This window comes from Pleurodeles waltl, chromosome 1_2, assembly GCF_031143425.1.
Source record: "Pleurodeles waltl isolate 20211129_DDA chromosome 1_2, aPleWal1.hap1.20221129, whole genome shotgun sequence".
Taxonomy (NCBI): domain Eukaryota; kingdom Metazoa; phylum Chordata; class Amphibia; order Caudata; family Salamandridae; genus Pleurodeles; species Pleurodeles waltl.
Genome location: NC_090437.1, coordinates 592,639,268 through 592,661,037, shown reverse-complemented (window position 1 = coordinate 592,661,037; position 21,770 = coordinate 592,639,268). Strand labels below are relative to the sequence as shown.

Genomic DNA, 21,770 nt, shown 5'->3' with positions numbered 1-21,770 from the left:
CTGCAGCAAGAGGAAAATAGGTTTTGCAGATGCCTGCTTTGGGTAAGACCAGGTAGCCCTCAGCTTTTCCTACACAAAGTGGTTGGTTTAGGCTATGTGGGTGATCGTACTAAGCTTGCACCTATGTTACTGTGGCTGTCTGTTTGGGGGAGTACTCACACAAACTTTAGCAGCGGGGTGATTTCTGACTGCATGTTGTGCGATTTGGGGCACAAAATCCCATGGCCAAGTTACTACAAGGCCACTGCCAGCTGGCTAGGCAGGGGGAAGTTGTTTACATCCCCTCATTTGTTGTGCAAGGGGGAGTCTGCTTGGGTTAAGAAATAATTTTTGAGATTTGCCTCTGCAGATAGAGCGATGCCAGAACTTTGCAAGCCCTAAGTGCAATCTTATGTAATGCATAAGCCTTGCCAGGGTATTGAACCCTATCTCTACCATGTTGACAATGTTTGGGATAGAACACTTCTGACCAGGTTTAGATTGGGCTCCATTACGAGAAATCTTTGTTTTGCTTTACAACAGTTTGACACAAATGGAATTCTGAAATGTCCTTGTGATAACTCCTCTTTACAAACATTGAGGAATTACATCCATTTCTGTAAATATTATGTGCCCTTTAGAGGCAAGCATTTGTTACCTTTGCTTAAAACTCGTGGGTTTCATCAATGTCAACCTGCTTTCCACTACCTGTGCATGGTCTCTGAGCCTGCCGTGGGGTTTGCCATAGGGGCTTTTTTTTTAAATGCCTTGCGATGGCATGAAAATGTAGAATTTTAACTTATTCATCTTGTTTTGTCAAATGTATTCTGGGTTTAGGGATATCACCTAAAAGCATGTGTGATGGGGAAGTCACTTAGTTTATGGTGCATTTGATTATTTTCTGTAAGAACATCCGAACATGCTTATTGTGACTGTTTCTTTAATTGGTGTATTTTACTTATTCCCAGGATGTTTTTATTTATACATGTAAACTTGAGGGTACCGATGAATGATATGCAGTTTCCTTTTTTCTTTTTATTTGCAATATATAGAAAGTTTAATATACAAAATGGAATTCTGGAACCAGTTTTGATGAGCCTTTGGAAAGATGATAACTTAAGAAGGAGAGACAAGCTAATGATGACTTGTAAAATGTTGGCACTAATTTGTATTTTTTTAATCTTGTGATAATTTGCACATCTAATACCTTGAATTTTGATATAATGCTTTTTAACATTGATATTATGTAGATGTTTTTTTTTTTTTTTTTTAAATATATTCTTCTGGGAAATAATGAAGATTTGAACTCTGTGTGATTCAATGTACTGTATCTTAATGTTGTACTCTTATAGTGATTTATATAAATCCAAATAAATATTTATGATTGATTAATTTAAACCACTGGCTCTATTTAAATTGGTATACCCTTCAGTCATACCTCTCTATATTTACTCTTAGATTCTAAATATTGAATTCAAAAATATTAAGTGGCTGTAATATTGTGCTGCCTACAAAGATTTTGAGGAAGCAAATATTAGGTATATCATGTTTGTATTTTTAACAGATTGAAACATAAAATGTGGATTTTTGCTATATTTGTGAAATTATTTATTAAGAAATATACACTAACTTATTTTTTATATTGAAATGCTGTTTTTCAGGTTGAAGTTTTATTGGGCATTCCGTATGAAGTGTTTTATTCAATGTATTGTCATTTAATAGTGTTTATCTTTTAGAGTTAATGTTATTGCTAATTTATTATTTACCTATTCATTACTTTTGTCTTGTTCCGAGGATTAACAGGAACTTTGGTAATTAGTGTTGTATTTAAAACATATGCCATTTAATATTAATTGTTGAATTGTAATGCTATTTTTTTAATGATTTAATCAAGATTATTTTATCCTATTCTTTTGTATGTTATTGGTTTGGGTTGTGGTGTTTATTCAGGAATTGTGTGGATAGTGTGGACAGTGTTTGCATATGAAAATGATTTGCTCATTTAAATTATGCTAAAATTTAATTTTTATTTTATTTTACCCTTTAGAGTTTACTAGCAAATTATTATTAATAATAATAATAATAATAATAATAATAGTTATAAACAGGATCCAGAGTGATTCATTTATATTTGCTAATTTGTTACACTCACCCAATTATAAGACCTTTCCACAATGTTTGTGGGGATGTAGTTGGATTAGTAAATCTGCCCCTTCCAAATATATACTGTTGGACCGGGCCCTTTTTGCAGGGTCATCCCCAAACGTTTTGCCTCCTTCCTCCTAATTGTTCTGACCAGTTTTTGTTGGCTCTAGGATTCTGGGCACTTTAACAATGTTAACCAGTGCTAAAGTGCATATGTTCTCTGTGTTAATTGTATTGGTGATTGGTTTATCCATGATTGGCATATTTGATTTACTAGCAAGTCCATAGTAAAGTGCACTATGTGTGCCCAGGGCCTGTAAACCAAATGCTACTAGTGGGCCTGCAGCACTGATTGTGCCACCCAAATGAGTAGCCCTGTAAACATGGCTCAGACCTGCGACTGCAGTGTCTGTGTGTGCAGTTTTAAACTGCCAATTCGACTTGGCAAGTGTACCCACTTGCCAAGCACAAACTTTCCCTTTTTATACATGTAAGGCACCAGTAAGGTAGGCCCTAGGTAGCCCCATGGGCAGGGTGCCGGATATGTTAACAGTGGGACATGTACTGATGTGTTTTCCATGTCCAAACAATGAAAAACTACCAAATTCGGTTTTCACTGTGGCAAGGCCTATCCCTCACATAGGTTACCGTGGGGGCTGCCTTTAAATATTCTTAAAGTGCAGTTTCCCTTTGAAGGCAGAATAGAAAATGGAGTTTGGGGTCTCTGAATTCACAATTTAAAAATATACCTTTCAGTGAAAATGGGCATTTTATTGCTTAAACCATTTTGTGACTCTGCCTGTCTGTGGATTCCCTGTCTGGGTCAGACTGACAGTTGGGTTGTTTGTGAATCTCCTCTAGACAGTGACACAGAGGGAACTGGGGTGTAGCCATCATATCCTGATGAGCCATCTGGGCTAGAGTGGAGGGAGGAGTGGTCGCTTACACCTGAATGGGCTGTGCCTGCCCTCCCACAATGCAGTCTTTGACCCCCTGGCATGCTCTTGGAGCCAGGCCTGGGCAAGGCAGGATCCTGTACACAACAGAGACGTTTCTTTGAAGTTGGGCAACTTCAAAGGCAGAAAGGGGTATAAGTATTTGACCCAAAACCCCAGACTTTAGATTTCTTCAAGAGTTGCTTCTGGAACGAAGAGGAACCTATGCCTAAGAGAAGAACTGAAGAGCTGAGGAGAAGTACTGCCCCTCCCTCTGACTGTGCTTTGTTGGACTATCCTGCAGTTGCTTCTTCTACCTGTAAAAGGGGGCAAAGACTGGACTTTGTGGTATTTTCCTGGTTGAGAGGAATCTCCCAGGGACAGCAAAGGCTTCACCAGCTGGTCTCTGAGTCTATATGCTGTGTACTCTCGCTTGTCAGAGGGTGCCATTCCAGTCCTGGGGCCCTGAGAGTGATTTTCTGGTAAAATCCTGTGAAACAACGCAGGACGATGACGCGTGACTTCGTAAGGACGCCGCTTTCCGGAACCTGTGATGCCTCCTACACTCAAAGCTGTCATCCTCACAGAAGTGCACTGACCCCACTAACATTGCAGGCCCGCGTCACTGATGCCGCTAACGTCCCAAGAACTCGCAAGATCAAAGTGTTGTAGCACCGATGTTCATGACACCTGACTTCGTCACAGCACCTGTGACCCTCTGACGTGACCCCGATGCTGTGAGGTCACCCCGCAGCATTGTGACTTTGCCAGACTTCGACTTTGCCAGAGGTGCCCATGGACCGACTCCTCGCAACCGATGCCGCCTCACCTCCACTGCCCTGCGTCAAGGACCCAATGCCTCTTCATGACGCCTCCGCTTCTTCACCTAGCAGCACCAGAACCGACGTCGCCTCAGATCCAGCGACGTCTCGCTCTCCAACTCTGTGCACAGGCCTGTTTCCCACACTTTTGCTAAGGTACTGTATGTAAGGGGGGTCCATGTGACTATGTAAACGGCACTTGTAGTGTCGCATTGTGGGAAACGACTTTGTAACGACTACGCTTAACATCAAATTGTAGCATTGGCACTTCTAGGCACTATTTTTGTGTTTGCAATTGCTAAATACATATTGTTAATTGTGTATTTTGGATTTTTATCGTATTTGGTCTTGTTCTACTTAAAGAAATATTTAATATTTTTCTAAACCTGTGTGGTGTCCATTTTGTAGTGTTTCACTGTATGACTGTATGTATTGGTACAAATACTTTACACATTGCCTTTGAGATAAGCCTGACTGCTTGTGCCAAGCTACCAAAGGGGGGTGAGCAGGGGTTATCTAAGTGTGTATCTCCATTGCCATGACTAGAGTGAGGGTCCCTGCTTGGACAGAGTGCAAACTGACTGCCAATCAGAGACCCAACTTCCAACATATGCACTTTCCTTAATGTGTCTGGCACTTGAGTTAGAAGAGTAAATCTAACTCTGTACATCCCGAATGGTTGAGGGATTTAGAATAAAAAATCAGACCCCTCTCCCCACCTTGTGCACTTTCTCCAATGTTTGTGGGGCTGTAGTTAAATTAGTAAATGTGATCCACCCAAATATATACACTGATCCTACGTTTGTGCAGCTTGAGTTAAAGTAGCAAATCTCAATGCTTCCTTCCAAATAGATGCACTTTGTCCATTGGTGCTGGGTCTGTAGTTTGAATACTAAATTTGCCCTTATATGCACTTTCCCAAAGGTATGTGGCAATTGCTTTAGAATAGCTAATCAGCCCTGTCCAAAGAAAAATATGTGTACTTACACTAAAGTTTGAGGGATATATATATATATTCACAATGTTTATTGTTTTCATGTTTTATTAGGAAATGCTATGCCTACATCAAATTTTATTTGTTCATCCATGGTTTCATTTTCTCCATGTCTATGTAATTTACTAAAGAATGTAGATAAGTGTAGGAATATAATGATGTACCTCCCCCCCATAGAATTAGTATTGTATACGGTGGGGACCTTAGAAGATGTTCTCGCTGCATAGCCCTGGACTCAGATTTTAAACACATGACCTGGGAGTGTCCCGGACTCACCTGGTTCTGGGATAAGGTGGTGGTGAGACTCGGTAGGACATTGAATAGATGTCTTGACAATATGCCTGCGATCTGCCTCCTATGCCTCTTCCATAGGCCGGCCCTCAAGTCTACCTGGTGTATTCATGTACGAGACCAGTAATTGGTGGCTCACCAAAGGTTTTTTTTGTTGCTTTTGGTAAATGTTGTTTGTTGTTTCGGTCAGTGGTGCTGTAACAATTTTCAGAGTGGAGGTGCTGCTATAAATGTTACATCACTGAACTCAAAGGTATTGTGAAAAATCCAAACATCATGCAAAGAAAAAGTGTAGCAAATGAAACATGCCAACTAAGCAGTAGAGTGGTAAGGGGATTGTATGTAGCCGGTGATGTATGTTGCAGCACACTGTACATTACTAAAGCATGGAGTGGTAGTACGCTGTCATTTACAAACAGCGCATTTTCTATTGAAAGGGTTATTACATTTGCACAGATATACTGTTTTTATACTATATCTATATAGGACACAGACAATAGATAATTTGTGGGGTAGTATAGTGCATTGATTTATTGTAATCATATTAAAGTCATTGTTATCATCAAAGAAATGTGCTTCATTTGCGCTTTCCTACCTGCTAATACATTTTGAAATATTTGAATAGTTAATCTACAGGTATTCTATACTCTCTCATTTCTTGTATAAGAAGAAGATTGTCACATAGTTCACTATGCAATATCCTCTCACTTTACAGTCAGAGAAAGATAAGTAAACAACACCCATGTTAAAATAATAAGCAGCAATTTGTCAGAAGACCTAGTCTGACATTTGATATCTATCTTTCAACGCACAACAAATGTGGTATAATAAAATAAAAATACAAAGGCATCTTTATTGCTCATTTACATTCTGAACTCCATCATGATTATTCTGGGGGTGCTGCAGCACCCCGAAACTCCTACTTCCAGAGCCTATGGAAGACAAGCACTGCTAGCGAGCAGGGGCCCATTCTTTCAGTACCCTTCAGGGTGCAATAACAGGGGTGAAAATCGTTTGCCTCCGGAGAGATGGGGCACTAAAATTGCCTTTTAAAAAACTTTACTAGCTTTCTTTTCAGACTTTGGACACGCCTACTATTTATATGCTAGTGTCCACCTAGCTAGAACTGAAGACCCAAAGTTGTATGTATGTGTATGTATATATATATATACAAATACATATGTATATTAGAGAGAGAGAGATAGAGAGCGGGAGAGATATGACAGGTGCAATCTTGGTTCAAAGATTAATCAAATACTGAAATTGGATGCAGAATTCTGATCTCTACTTTTTACCATCTAATATCCATGTTTGAGAATAAAGATGATTTGGTCTTTTAAGGGTACCAATGCAGATCCTTCCAAACCTGAGTTATGTTCCAGCTTTCTGTGGGCAAGATAAGTTAATGAATGACCCACAAACATGGTGTTGCAGAGTTAAGTTGTGAAATGACATGTGCTTGTGTTACCGCAGGAATGTCACCGGCGAAAAGCTGTTATGTAGTTTTATTTACTGAATGAAATAAATAATTGCATGATTTTACTTTCTGATTCATATAAACATTTAAAGAGAGTTAGGTATCCAATGTAAAGTTAATACATGCAGCCCATGGAGAACAGTTGGGATGAACCCACACATCATTTTGCTAAGTTAAAAAATAATGTGGAATTCTGATCAATTGTTGTCTCTTGTTCAGGTAATATTCAAGCTATTTGAGAACATTGGGCCTGATTATGAGTTTGGCAGTTGGCTTTGCTGACTGCCAGACCCATGGTAAGGTGACCGCCGTCAAGGTGGCAGTCTCCTTACTAGCCCTATACGACTTTCCCACTGGGCTGACGGGCAGGAACCAAGATTCCTGCCAGTCAGCCCAATGGGAAAGGTGCTGCAGCATTGTCGCTGGCTCATAGTAGAGCTGGTGGCAATGCTGCTGCACACAGAGGGCACCAGCACCCTTGAAATGCGTACTGTCTGCACAGCAGACAGTGTGCGTTTCGAGGGTGCTGGGCAGGGGGGCCCCTGCACTTGTTCTCTGACAGCCTTTACATGTATGTTGAACCACCAAGAAAAGGCTGGCAGAGAACAAAGTTGTAATAAGCAGGCTTCAGCGCTGCCCTGGCTGATGACAACCTGCACCACTGTCATCCCATTGTAGATCCTGGCGGGATGGCCGGTAAGTTGGCCAACCTCGTAACGTGGTGGTGCGACTGCCACCGCGAGTCTGGCAGTCTGTTGACCGCCGGACTCGTAATAATGCCCATTGTCTCAAAAACCTATTGGTTATTCCAGTGTTTAAATCAGTTTCCTAAGGTCAGCCATACCAAGTGGGATGAACCAGAAGTGTGCAATAGATAATATGCTGCACCATGGTGGAAATCAGATTTGGAGTTGGAAAGAAGGTTTCCATTCTAATTGGATATTGCCATCAGAGGAGCACTGAAGGTTGCATTACAGATGGGCCATACTGTCCGACTCGGCATCATGAAGCACCCTTAACTGGCTGCTAGTTCCTCCACAGGTCTGTGCTCCCTAACACAGCAAATGTGCTGTCGACAGGTCAGGCGCAAACCTTTGCCTGCACTCTGAACAGCTTGTTAGTGAAAGGCAGACAGACTGTTTGAAGCTACTGGTCATCCTTTCAATCCAGGCAGTGACCTGGCCTAAGTTTTGAATGGGGGGAAAATATGACTCTGCAGTTAGAGTCAGTGTGTGACTGCACTTACCTGCAGGGGAATGTCTGGAGGGGGTCCTTGGAACCTATAGTGCCTCTTACCAGGGGCACCAATGGGAAGCTGCAGTAACAGTGTGCCACTTCCATGCATATGAGGACACAGCCCTTCCAGGATCATGATAGCACACGTCACACCGATGTGATCCATATTATAGACGTGGATGTGCAAGTGTCTGTAGCCTAGGGAGAACAGAAGGGCTGAACCCACATATTATTTAGTCTGGTTCTGCACATTCCTGATGTGCTCCCAGGACACTTTTTTTGATGATGGGATGAGCGTTGGTAAGAATATCAGAATGAAGCAATTGTTTCTGCAAAAATAACATTACCTGGCTCACTTTAGAATCATGTATATTTTGGTTGGTGTGAGACTACATCTGATGGTGGATTTGAGTCTATTTTGTATATGTCATTTCTGTGTCAATGGTGATGAGGAAACCTGGCCATTAATTGGTGATTAATTTTGTCTGATATTGATCTTGTCCAAGAGATGTTTCGAAAATCTGCTATTGTTTTGATCAAGGGTTCAAATAGGTAGATTTAAGGTATAATGTTGTTATAAAAGACTTAGAAGAATGATTGGGTGGATCATCTTGGATCTGGTGCCGGATAAGTTACGTTTTGGCATCCAAGATAATGCACCTAATTATTTTACTGATGTTAGTAGAATTAGTTGCCAATTTGCTTGAGGCTACAATCATTCAATTTTCTGAGATCTTTTCTTCCAATGCATGCATTTTTTCAAGGCCCATAGGTTGTATGGTTTTGTGTTTAAATTGTAAAAAAGGAGCTAAGGGCCCGATTATGACATCCGTGGTGGCGGTCTGGACCGCCAATGGAGCAGTCTGACCGCCACATTACAACTATGGCGGTCAGACTGCCAGAGAACCGCTAGGTCCGCCAGGATCTCAGATTGGCATGGGCAGTGCAGGGCCCCCCCGGCCAGCACCATCGCAATGTTCATTGTCTGCTTTACAGACAGTGAACAAGCGATGGTGCTGGTGCACCCTGCAGGCTACAACATTTCCGCCGGCTTGATTAAGTGCCATAGACAATACTGTAGCCTGTTTCCGGATAGGCCAGCGAGCGGAAACTTGGGTTTTCGCTGCCGTCCTAGCAGGAGACTCCAGTGGGGAGTTTGGAGGATAGGCTTTCCAGTCTGTCAAACTCGCAATAGGGCCCTAAGAGTCTAATACATCACTGTTGGACCTGGCCCTTTCTGCAGGGTCATCCCCAAATTTTTGACCTTTTCCTCATTACATCACTGCCCTCCTTGCCTGGGAGTGAGAAGGACTGGAACTGCATCTCTACATCCTCAGAACCAAAGTGACTGCAATGGTTTGCTGGCTTGAATCCTTTTCTGAAGTCTCAGGGGCATGAAAGACTTCACTCATCTCTGCTACAGCTTTTGGACTCTGCCAAGTCCTACCCTGCCAAGCGGTGCCAATACAGTCACAGTCCTGGGCCCTTGGAAGTGGGTTCTGCAGCTGTGTTGTGAGAAAATCCACATATCGCCGTCACTTCACTGGCTGGAAGCACCACATCTCTCTTCACTCGCCACTGCCGCTGAGAACGAGGACTTTGCATTGTCGATTAGACAGCTGAGGATTGACGGATCACCATCAGTCCTGTGCATCATCTTCACATTGCTGACTGTGCAGCTTGATAATGATGCATCGCCTTCATCGCAAAGGGTTCAACACTGCATCCCTGCTCGGAGATCGTCAACTGTGTGGCTCAACAATGATGCAACCCCACACTGCATGGATCGAAACCGACACATCATCTTTGCATCGTCTCCTCTGCTTCTCGCATCGGATCTTCGACATCGACGCAACTCTCCACATAAGGTACTGTTTTAGTCGGACAAGGTTGGTCCTTGTAGCCAGCCCGCCCTCCATCATGGTAGGCCTGAACTTTCTAGAAAGACCAGACAGTCCTGGTTGGCACACTAAGCTTTTAAGCACTACAAATTGCAGGTATTATTTAAAAATTCATATCTTGACTTTTACTTATTGGATTTTTGTTGTTTTGGTTTTGTTTTGTTCATTAAATTAAGATCTCATTTTCTAAACTTGGTGTGGATTATTTTTGTGTGGTGTTTTCACTGTGTTGCTGTCTTATGTACTGCACAAATATTTTACACATTGCCTCCTAAGTTAAGCCTGCCTTCTCTATGTCAAACTACTAGGGGGTGAGGACAGGTTAATTTAAGCTGTGTATCTGACTTACTCTGACTAGGATTGTGGTACTTTACCTCTGCCAACCAGAAACCCAATTTCTAACAATCACAAGGTAAACACCTGTACTCCCTGACCAATGAGGTGATGCCAAGTGCATTCCATATTTTGTTGAGATGTGGAGGGGGTAATTTATGATAATGTTCATAGGGGCAGTTGATCATGAATGTTTTCCAGATTTCATTTATTCGGTGCCAAATTTTCTTTTTCAGATTGACTACAGAAAAGAAGAAAAGAGGGAAAACTTCAATCATGGAGAAGTGTAGAATTTCTCAGAAATAAGACTTTGTTTTTGGGGAAGGTGATCTATAATATGGATATTGATGATTCTCAAGGACGAAAATAATCTTAAGAGCTTTTAAAATGGGAAAGTAGGAGAGATCATTTTCTAGAATCAAATTAGCCTATGTGAAAGAAAGCCTTTCTTTGATTTACTTAGAGTCTCAGATAACTTATAAAACTTGTGGGACTATGTTGTTGATCACAAAATAGAATTTGTCATTTAACCAATATTCAGTTAGTCACAGAAACTGAAGGCTATAAAGTGTAATTAGGTCACCTTACCTTACTGATTTGTTTTTGCTGATCACCAGTTTTGAAACATGTATTTGAGAGAGTGGCAAGGGCGATGTCTCAAGGGAGAAACGGGTAACTTAAATTAGTGACATTGTCAGGGTTTCAAAGTTTTTAGTGAAGTGCACAATTAATTGTGTTTGGGTCTCGTTGTGGTAGAAATTGTGCTGAGGGATGTGAGGAGACACAGTGGGTTATGAATAGTTTGGTTGGCAATCGTTAATGTGATTCTATTGAGTAAGGAAAAAGTAAGAGTCACAGAGCATCGTTCACCCTAAAGCCAATGCTAAGAAGATGAAGAAGGCAATCTTGAATCAAGGGAAGTCAAGTGACGTATTTATTAAAATAGCTAAGGAGAGATGGAAGTCAGATAGATACACTTAATCTTCAAGGATAAGCATCATATTTCAGCAGCTGTTCTGTAGGTGCTTATCCAACGGGCCTAGTTCCTCCATCCTCCTCTGGAGCAGAGCCTGGTGTCCAGCATCCCTTAAGTAAGAGGGGAAAAAAGGTGTTCACAAGCAACTGAACAAAAAGAGGAGCCTACTGCTTCCGGACCCTGTACAAGAGTTGCACAAGGCAAGCACAGCGATCCTGGCGACGAGCGCCATCATGGGCGCCCAAGATGGCTGTACTCTGGCCAGCGAATTAGTCCAAGAGTCATTGCTCATCACCACTGTAAAAGGAGATAGAACCCCCCGCATAGATCCATCAGGGCATAAACAAAAAGGGAGAGAAGTATCCGTGGCCACCCCTACCACCCTTGGCAAGCAGTGGTACTGTTGACACCACAGGTTTACCATCTAATTTCCAGGCGGCCTGTGGGACTACCGCAAGTAATGCTGTGGGGTTGAGATCTCCTTTGACTAGCGGGTTGTTGTCCAAGACCCAAGGAAGCCAGCTGTAGCTGCCGCTATCATGCCATGTCCCGGAATTGAGAGCCTCCCCCCCTTGGGAAAAGCAACATAAGAGTCAAGGTGATCAGTCCCCCCCCGCCACCGTACAGTGCCCTGGACCTGTTAGATTCTACCTCTTCTGGAACATCTTCTCAGTGCCAAGGAAGTCAGCCTGTGGTGGTGTTACCTTGTGATCAAAACTCCTCTTCTGAGGCTTTGGAAGCAGGGGAAGCAGCTTTTATTGGTCCTTCTATTTCAGCGGATCACTGCCATCCAAGGCCTCCTTCATGCTCTCCAAGGGCCTCCCTTAATCCAACTGTTTCTAAACTACTTCTTGCACCGGAATATTATTCAAGAGGCTTGCACGCCATTTTGAATATAGGGAATACCCTAATACTTTCCAAAGCTATTCCAGAGCTGAGTGGTATTCGCACCGCTGACATCATCTCTATCGAATTTCTCCCACAGATGGGGTCACGGCCAGGGGAAACTACCCTGATGTCACTGGGTTTGGCCGCACTAGCACAGTCGATTCTGGCCAGAAAGGACATATTCTACTCGTGGGGTATTATGATCACCCCCCATAGGACCTCCGGGTATCCCGAATTTTTATCTGCAGCATCTAGCCCTAAACCACCTTTTGCCCAGAAGCCAGTTTCGATTTTGAAGGGCTCACAGGGTAGTACTAGTTCTTTCAACAGCGTAACAGTGTCTGGTGTTGGTAACCCACTGGGGGCCAATTGGGACTGGTTGTCATCTGTACTTTCTCAAGGGTCAGTTGTATGACCATCTCCAAGAGGTCTCCCCTGTGTCAAGGTCTGAATGTCTGTCCCTGTGCTCCAGGAACAATAATGGGATGGTTCATCAGGTTGATTCTACTGAATTAGGCCCTCATTCTGACCCTGGGCCGCGGAAGCACCGCCAACAGGCTGGCGGTGCTTCATGGGCAATTCTGACCGCGGCGGTAAAGCCGTGGTCAGAAAAGGGGAACCGGCGGTTTCCCGCCGGTTTACCCCTGCCCAAGGGAATCCTCCATGGCGGCGCTGCTTGCAGCGCCGCCATGGGGATTCCGACCCCCTTCCCGCCATCCTGTTCCTGGCGGTTCTTACCGCCAGGAACAGGATGGCGGGAACGGGTGTTGTGGGGCCCCTGCACTGCCCATGCCACTGGCATCGGCAGTGCAGGGGCCCCCTAACAGGGCCCCATAAAGATTTTCAGTGTCTGCTTTGCAGACACTGAAAATCGCGACGGGTGCCACTGCACCCGTCGCACCCCTTCAACTCCGCCGGCTCCATTCGGAGCCGGCTTCATTGTTGAAGGGGCTTTCCCGCTGGGCCGGCGGGCGGCCTTCTGGCGGTCGCCCGCCGGCCCAGCGGGAAAGTCGGAATGGCCGCCGCGGTCTCTTGACCGCGGAGCGGTCTTCCGACGGGGTTACTTTGGCGGGCGGCCTCCGCCGCCCGCCAAAGTCGGAATGACCACCTTAATGTCCTTTCTAAATTGTCACAACATAATAACTTTGCAGGAAACCTGGGCTGGGGTCAGCTGCCCGTTGTTGGGGTTTCAGGAGATTTGAAAGACCGCCCATAGAGTGAGGAGAAGTGGTCGTGAAGGGGGGTTTATCTATTTATGTTGCTGTCACACTAAAAGGGCATATTACGCCACTGGGCTGGGAAGAGAATTGGGTCCAGGGGATTATGATCTGTGATTGGAGCTCGCAGCAAACCCTAACTGTGATCAATGTTTATATAGTGCCAGTGACAAAGGGAAAAAGAGGGAAGTTGTTACGTTTGATTCAGATTCTTGGTGACCTAGTAGGAGCTCATCCCCAAGCCGACTTTTTGGTAACGGGGACTTTAATACAATCATCTTTCAGGACTTATCCAAAGCACTAGAAAGGCCTGACCTTTGTAGTCATCAGTTAGTCTCGGATCAGATTAGACCCAGGGGCTGTCCATACAGCACCCTAGGGGAACATGTGGTAGTGTATCTGAATAGTATGGGATTAAAAGTCCTGAACTGCCGACTGCAACAAGATGTTCCCTTGGGTTGGACATGCTCTGACGGGTGAACTATCTTATCTGGATTATACCATCTATAATGTGGAATTCTTCCTCTTTATTGAAAGCTTTCTGATTTCTCCGCGGAGCAAGAGTGATCATCGCCCCCAGATTTTAAACATAAAATCGACTTTTCATCGTCATGCCAAGGTTCAGTCATTGGGACTTGGTGTTTGTTATGAGTCCTTAAAAACGCACTAAATGGACCTTTTCTCTGGTATTGCAGTTATGGCTGAGTCTGACGAAGTCGGCCCGGCGTCCCCAGTTGAGCAATGGGACAAACTTTTTTTCTCTTATTGACGAGGTTCCAATGTTCAGTCTTGAATCCCGTCTCCCTCTCGTACCCTGTTATTTCAAGGGAAACTCAGAAATTAAAGAAAGTCCGAAAAAAGCAGCCAGGACAATCAGGAATCATTCAGATTAAACAGAGTTATACATTAACTATAGGGACTCTCAGAAAGTGAATAGGAAAGCAGTCTTTGCGGAAAATCAGAGACGTTCAAACGTGTTCTGGGCGGAACTCCTTTGTGCAAGCAACGACTCGAACCCAAGGAAGTTTTGGAGCCTTATTAACAATCTAACAAGGACCCAGCAGGGGTCCTGTTCTGCCAATATCCCAGAAGGTGACTAGGCTGCTTTTCTGATCAAACACTTTTCAGTAAATGCTTTCAAGCAAAACAAGACGGAAGTAGAGGTCAATTCCCCTAGTGTAATCCTGGCAAATTCAGAGACCCAGTCGGTAGGTCCTTTGCTTCCCCCTTGGAGGCTATGACCTTTTCTCCTCTCCACTTACATTGCATTATTAGTAAGGGGAAACAGAACAGTGCACCAGGCCCTAACGGTATCCCGATGGCACTGTTTAAACAGGATACATCTTTCTGGGTCGACCACTTGGTAAACCTTTTTGATTATTGTGTCCTGTCCTCAAGGATTCCTGAGTCATGGCGTGGACCCATTATTCATCCAATCTATAAAAATGGAGTAAGGTCTGATCCAGCCAACATTAGGCTGATAGCCCTCCTCGATAATGAGGCCAAGCTCTATGCTAGTCTTCTTCCAGAAGAACTCCGATCCTGGGTTGATTCGAAGGCCCTCAATTCCATCAACCAAATGGGGTTTTCAGCTTCATCAGGTACGTCTACGAACCTATTAGCCTTGTCCATTCTGATGGACAAGACTCATTCATCGGGCTCGGTGTTGCACTGTTGTTTCATTGACTTTAAGACAGCTTTTGATCGGGTTCCCAGGAATGCTTTATGGGTGAAACTTCGGAATTGGGGAATCCCCCTGGTGCTCCTGGGAGCCATTATTGAATTACACACTGCCACCTGGGTCCATATTAAATTAGGAAACAGTTTTTCTGTCTCCAGGAAAATTCCAACTTTTCGTGGAGTGAAGCAGGGCTGTGTTCTCGCTCCCCTGCTCTTTAACTGTATATTGCCAATTTGTCACCTTTTCTTGCTGTTAATTCACATCCCCCTTAAATTTTGGGCCTTCAGCTTAGTCATCTCCTTTATGCTGATGACTTGGCAATGTTTAGTTATACCAAGGTCGGTCTTCAGCGGTCGCTCAACCAGTTGGCCGTGTATACTGCCACAAACCACTTGGAGGTAAATCTGCTCAAAACCAAAGTGGTTTCTTTTTACAGGAAAAGGCAACGGGCCAGCTGGTTTTATAAGACTAGTAAATTAATTTCAGATACGTCTTATAAATATCTGGGAGTGCATTGCGACGCCAGGGGTAGCTTCGTTATTCATCGGAAAGAGATTGAGGTCAAGGCGACAGTCCTGCAAGTTGCCTTTTCAAAGCTATCTAGATCTTTGAGGGGACCGAGCCTGCTCCCATTATTGACAGTTATAAGAGTTAAGAGAATTCCTACATTGTCTTATGGCTGTGAAGTTATGCTGGACATTGGTTCAAATCTGCTAAATCAGCTAGCTACTAGGATTTATAAGAGGGTCTTCCATTCTTCCTCAATCTGCATCACCCTTGCAGGTGCGGTTGGAGTTTGGCCCTTCAGAACAGCAAGCAGAAGATGCTGGTGCTTTTTTGAAACTCTGCTATAAAGTGTGCAGGGCCAAGGCGGGAAGTCTGGAATCAGTGTTGTTATGGCTTGAAATCAGCGCGATGGAGGTGAAAGGGTCCCATTATCGTTTTTTGATTGACTGCCGACAGTTACTAAAGGGCGATGAGCTTTGGGCTGCTAACCTTTTGCAATTTTCATTTAAACAGGGTATAAAGAAGTGTATTCTCCTCTGATCCTATCATTCTGATTGAGCTCTTCTCACTAAGCATAAACATGTCTTGTCGGTTATTAATTCATTTTGGCCTGGTACCCCAGTTAGTTATTTTTCCTGCACATACGGCATCCATCTGAAATAGAAACTCATGGCCCTTAGGATGGGTGATTGGGTCTTTCTGAAGCATCATCCCATATGGAGCTTAGATCTAGGGGAGGGTGTTACGTGCAAGGGAAGTAGTACTGTGGAGGAATCCCTGGAGCATGTGGTTTGTTTGTGTCTGTCCCTGCTTTATGAGCGTAGAACCCTGCTGCGAAATAAGTGGAACAAGCTGGGGGTCTGCTCCTGTCGACAGGCTGTCAAAGTGTCCTTGGATCCCAGTAATACAATGCTGAATGTTCTACTGGTTAAATTTATCAGGGCTGCGCTAGCTAAATTTCTGTGAGCATAGTTTAATGACCCCTTGCTCTGTTGGATTTGAGCTGCTCTTGTGTACCAATTGAGTTTTTATTTTGGCACCTTGGGGTTTTTTATTCCCAGCTGGTGAGTTTTCTAGTGGTTGTTCACTAAGCGCACTAAGATTTCAAGGGCCGGGTTCTGGTGCCAGGTGGCTGTCGAGACTGCTAGGTGGTTGATTTTGTTTCCTGTTTTACATTTAAATTGTAGCGTAGAGATTAATTAGCCATGTATTTATTGGTCACATGTTTGTTTTACCTCTGCCCTCACCAGCAAGAATGGCAGCTCTTTAATTGCATATTATATGATTGGCTGCTTCTGTTTTTTAATTGTAATGGATTTTAATATCTGTACAATAACAATTTATACATGGCATTTCAGCAGCACCTTTGTTGATGAGGAAGGTTCAGTTTGATCTTGCCGTCGGTACTGGCTGTGTCTTTACTTAGGTGCCAAAATATTTAGATACTTGTTTAACAAATACTTGTGGTTGAAGTGCTCTCCTAAAATGATTAGGAAGGCATTCAGAAGCAATGTGCTTCCTTGTAGTTCCCTGATTCCGTGCATTTTCTTAATATATGACTGGTCTGTCACCTTCAGAGGGTAATCCCAATATTTAGAACCTATAGGCCCTCATTACAACCCTGGCGGTCGGTGGAGAAGTGGCGGTAATACCTCAAACAGGCCCCGCCATGCAAAACCGCCACTTCTCCACTCCGACCGCCAGGGTGGTGAAGACCGCTGGGCTGGAGACTTCGGTCTCCAGCCCGGCGGCCGTCACTACACCGCTGGCGGTATCATGACCCCGCCTACCACCATGGATTTCGTGGGGTTCTGTGACGCCACACAATCCATGGCGGTAGGCACTATCAGTGCCAGGGAATACGTTCCCTGGCACTGATAGGGGTCTCCCCCACCCCGACACCCTCCACAGGGTCCTCCCCCAACCCACAACCCCCCGACCACCCCCAAAACTGGTAGGACCCCACCCCCCCAACATTGACACACACACACACACCGTATGCGCACACTCACACAACTACACATACACGCACACATTCACACAGACATACACACAGACATACATGCACACATTTTCCATACACACAACACATCCCCTGCATGCATACACACACTCACACACCCCCTCTACACACTCACACGCACACCCCATGCACGCACACAACACCCGCCCTCCCATAAAGGATGATCACCTTACCTGGTCCAGTGATCCTCCGGGAGGGAACGGGATCCATAGGGGCTGCTCTGCCGCCAGCTCCCCGTCACCAGAACACCGCCACACCAAATCATGGGACGTGATTCGGTGGGCGGTGGTCTGATGACGTGGAGGTGGAGCAGCCTCCATTTCATCGCCGACCGCCAGTATGGCTGCAGGCGGCTCTCCATCCGGATAAGGGCGGAGGGCTGCCAGCAGTCATAATACGCTGTGCGGAAAACCGCCTGCACTGGCGGTCTTCAGCACGGCGGTACCTCGGCGGTCTTGCTAAAAGACCGCTGAGGTCCAAATGAGGCCCTTAGTTGTTTGACTTTCTGTAATCTGCTAAGTGGCATCATAATCAGCAGAGTAATATCAATTAGGCCTAGCACCCAGTTTGTGTCTCACTTCCAAGTGCTGCAGCCTCCAAGCAGGCCTGATTTGTCTGAAGTGTTGCCCAAACTCATTTAGCGCCTATGGTTCTGCTTTCCAACAGAAAGTCAAGATAAGCAGTGCTTTCATTTCAAACCCCCTAAGAAAGATAGATAGCCCACAGAAGAGCCAGGGAGCCAAGTGTGTAGAAACCAGCAGGCTGTGGTGAAGGAGCCAAGGATCCTCTCCCATGCTTGACTGTCCACAACTCCAAGGCCAATGAGTAGAAGTCAATCTAAATCCGCACACCACACTGGTTGTTTCAGTCTCATAATCCCAAATTAGCACTTAAATGTAGAGAATCTTGGGCACCAGTGAGTCTTAAGGCAATAAGGTGAGATTTAGAGTAATCTCTGGAACTTTTCTCAGCAAAACCAACTATGGAAATCAATTGACATTTTAAGTGCTAGCTCACCAAGTTAGGAAAACAGCTGTGACCTCAGCAGTTTTTCTTCTTTGTTCTTCCACACGTTTTTCTGAAATAGAAGTGTTCTGTGACCTGTGATATATGAATCATTATGTCTAGAATCTGCTGGAATTGACCAGTTTAAAATACACACTTGAAGTTATTGCCTGTCTTGGCTGACAGGTTAACTGTCTTTGCTATGCTGTTGCATGGAAAGTAATGGTATGACAGGTGCACATGATCACCTTGCACTCCAGACGTTGTTGTTAGAAAATTATCAAAAGTTCTGGCAAGGAATAATAACTCAATTTTTTTCTTTTTTAAACATGGTACAGACAGCTTTAGATGTCGAAAAAACCTCGTGCTATCAATTCTTTAAAAAAAAGTGGTATAAGAAGTAGTACCAAATCGCCTAACTATTAGCAAACACATCACCTAACAAAAAGTCAGACTTATTGGATTTGGCAGTACTTGTTTTACAGGTTATGTCACAATACATTACATTAGCAAATGTGTTGCCCAATTTAACAAAGCAATTATGTGTTGATGCTCCGTAGCTTCTGGTTTGAATTGGTTCAAATGAATAATTGTTAAATCATGTTAAAATCAAATTCTAACAATCTTTCTATTTGTGTTTTGTGTGCCTAATGAGGAGGGAGTGTTGTGTTGTGCACGCACCTCTGCTCGTTTTTATGGTACTTTGTGAACTGTGCTGTAACATCCACTATCCTGCATCTTTTGGGCCGGATTTGCACAGTTTGCAAATACTCAATTTACACTTCCAATATGTTTTTGTGTGGAGAAGCTAGCACTAACACTTGGACATTTTTTCTTTGCACATGTTTAAGACCTGTTCGCTTTGTACCCTCATTTAAGAAACCTACCCCAATGTTCTAGGCAAATAGCACATATGGGACAACATCCAGAAAAAAACACTAGTCGATATCCACAGAGGCAATTTGTAGAGTTATTGTACAGCTGCGGTGTGACGTCATCATTGGATAGATGCATGCACCTAATCATTTGCTTTTCAAAAATCTTCGTCATACCTAACTTAATATCTTTAAAATTCTCAGCAAATTTAAAATACCCGAACTATTAATGGGGGGCATTTGAAGCACATGCACATCTCAGACTAAGCACATCTTTTTCCTCGCTCACAGACAGTGCAGTGAAGTGTGATTTCACCGGGTATAGTGCCATATGCATACAATGTGCAGGAATATGTCTGCCTTTCCCCATGAAGGTCAAAGTCTCAAAGTGAAACAAGATTAAGAGTCATGCGTGCAGCCCATTGTGAGTGGAACTGCAGCAGCCAGCCACAGGGAAAACAGAAACGGAGCAGATTACCTCTCTTGCTCTGCGACGTTGTAGAAAGATGAGGCATGAATGTCTTACAGGGGGAACGTTAATTAGTTCCTAGTTGCCAAAGGCCTAATTGACTGATACATCAGAATCTCCAATTCTCCCACTGCACATTTGGAGAATAATTTGTCCAGACAGTGGGCTGGGGGGCTTTTCCCTATATTATCATCCCTAACTCCACGCTCCCTTTTTCTAGTTACTTCTTTTTGTCTTTCTGATGGGGATATATTAAAAGTGGCAATTCTGTGATTAAATGATCACATCATGTCTCAGCTAGATTTCCCCTCTCCCTTATGCATGCATTAGATTTTACCGCAAGGAGATGAGAAACGCTGTACCGTGCATAATGCGTGGATTCGAGCAACAAATACAGGCCCGAAGGCTAGTCATGGATCTGCTGACGTGATCTCACGTGAATTCACTCAGGGCCCCCATTTAATGAAACCAATAATAATACACATTTCTCTGATCACCAGTGTCCTGAAGCCTGCTTCCACTGCAAGTATTAATGAGGCTACATGTTCACCTTTCCTGAGAGAATGTATTATTGCAAATACAAATGAGCAAATGGGGCCTAGAAAGGGACTTACGTGAGCACTTCGGAATAATTATAATGAGTGGGGACTCCCAGAAACCTCTGCGTTCCATCCATCACCGTGGCCGGGTCAGATCTCAGCTGCTGTCCATCGATAATTAGGAGCTGCGGGAAGAGAGGATAAAAACCGATACTGTAGCACTCTTTAGACACAGTATGAAGACAGTAACATTACCTTTAGATGGGAAAGAGCAGTTGGTATATGTTGCCACGGGTTAGTTTATGGGTCAGGGTCGTCACGCAGAATGACCACATCTCACAAGAGACACTGTAATAAGCGTAATGCAATGGGCTTAACATACACTATTTCCTCGCCATTCTTTGGGGCTTAGACCGAGGTGATCTTGCTCCTGCAAGGCAGGCACTCTGCTGCCCATCTGAAAGGAAGAGTTAACAGGCTCTCGGCCCTTTCTTCTCCCTATTTTAAAGCAATAACTTAAAAAGAGCGCATTTTAGAGAGTACTCTGTGAGTGGCTCTAATAGCTCTTACAGCAAGGTAAAAAGATGCGGATGCATGTCAGATATGTTTGACAAAGCCTTCAATACCTGATTTGCAAAGCAAAATCCCTTAAGGAAATGGCTAAAAATCCCTTTACATCATTTCTCCAGGCTCACACCATGTTGAAGGAATTTATTTAAATACCCGAAGCTCACAAGTGAGTGTATATCTGTGGAGAGAGACAAAGGGTAAGAGGGATCATGCAGGAAGTGCAGCCTAAGATTGAGCTCTTTGGCCCCATTGTGCACATCAACTATGCCCACACTGCAAGAGATTTGACATTAGTTCCACAACTGCTGCTGCTCTGAGAAATGCTGGAAACTGAAAGGGGCAAAGAGGGGCTGTGCATCTCCCCAGAACATCAGCCACCTCGAAGCAATGCTCCTGTATGTACTCCTGGTGTGTATGGGTGGGACAATGTGAAGGATGCCTATAGACATCAAACGTGGCGTTGAAGCAATAGGACACCCCTACTGCCTTCACTGTAATACGCTAGTATCACCAACTACATGCTCAGTATCTGATGCAGAGTGGAGCAAGGGTGGAACTAGCTCAATCTGTGGTGTGCAGTGCACCAAGTGTGTTCACTTGTTATACTAAGCACAATGTGCCTGCTGATTAGCAGCTAATTTTATGATGCAGTTGAATGTTTTGTAATCTGGTATATCAGGTACACTGAGACCTGAAGATCGTGGAAGGAGCGAGAAGGTGGGAGAAGAGTATCTCCATAATCCTCAGTGGCAGGGCAGCATAGTCTAGTGGGGACATCATTTGCAAGCTACCTTCTTTTACTCTTATTGCCACATACCCAGTGCTTAATTTGAGCCAGTGGTTGCTGGTGGGAGGACACCAGGACTTATATTTGGGGAGCTGCACTTAGTTTTTGTATAAGCTATTTC

At 44.0% G+C, this 21,770-nt stretch overlaps 1 protein-coding gene across 1 annotated transcript in view; it reads right to left on the bottom strand.

The window, feature by feature from the left end:
- Positions 1–21,770, bottom strand: part of NDST4 (N-deacetylase and N-sulfotransferase 4) — a 1,173,706-nt gene that overhangs the window by 72,249 nt on the left and 1,079,687 nt on the right. The window contains exon 12 of the mRNA XM_069234161.1: positions 20,368–20,477. Coding sequence (XP_069090262.1) covers positions 20,368–20,477 — 110 coding nt within the window. The remainder of the gene's footprint in view (positions 1–20,367; positions 20,478–21,770) is intronic.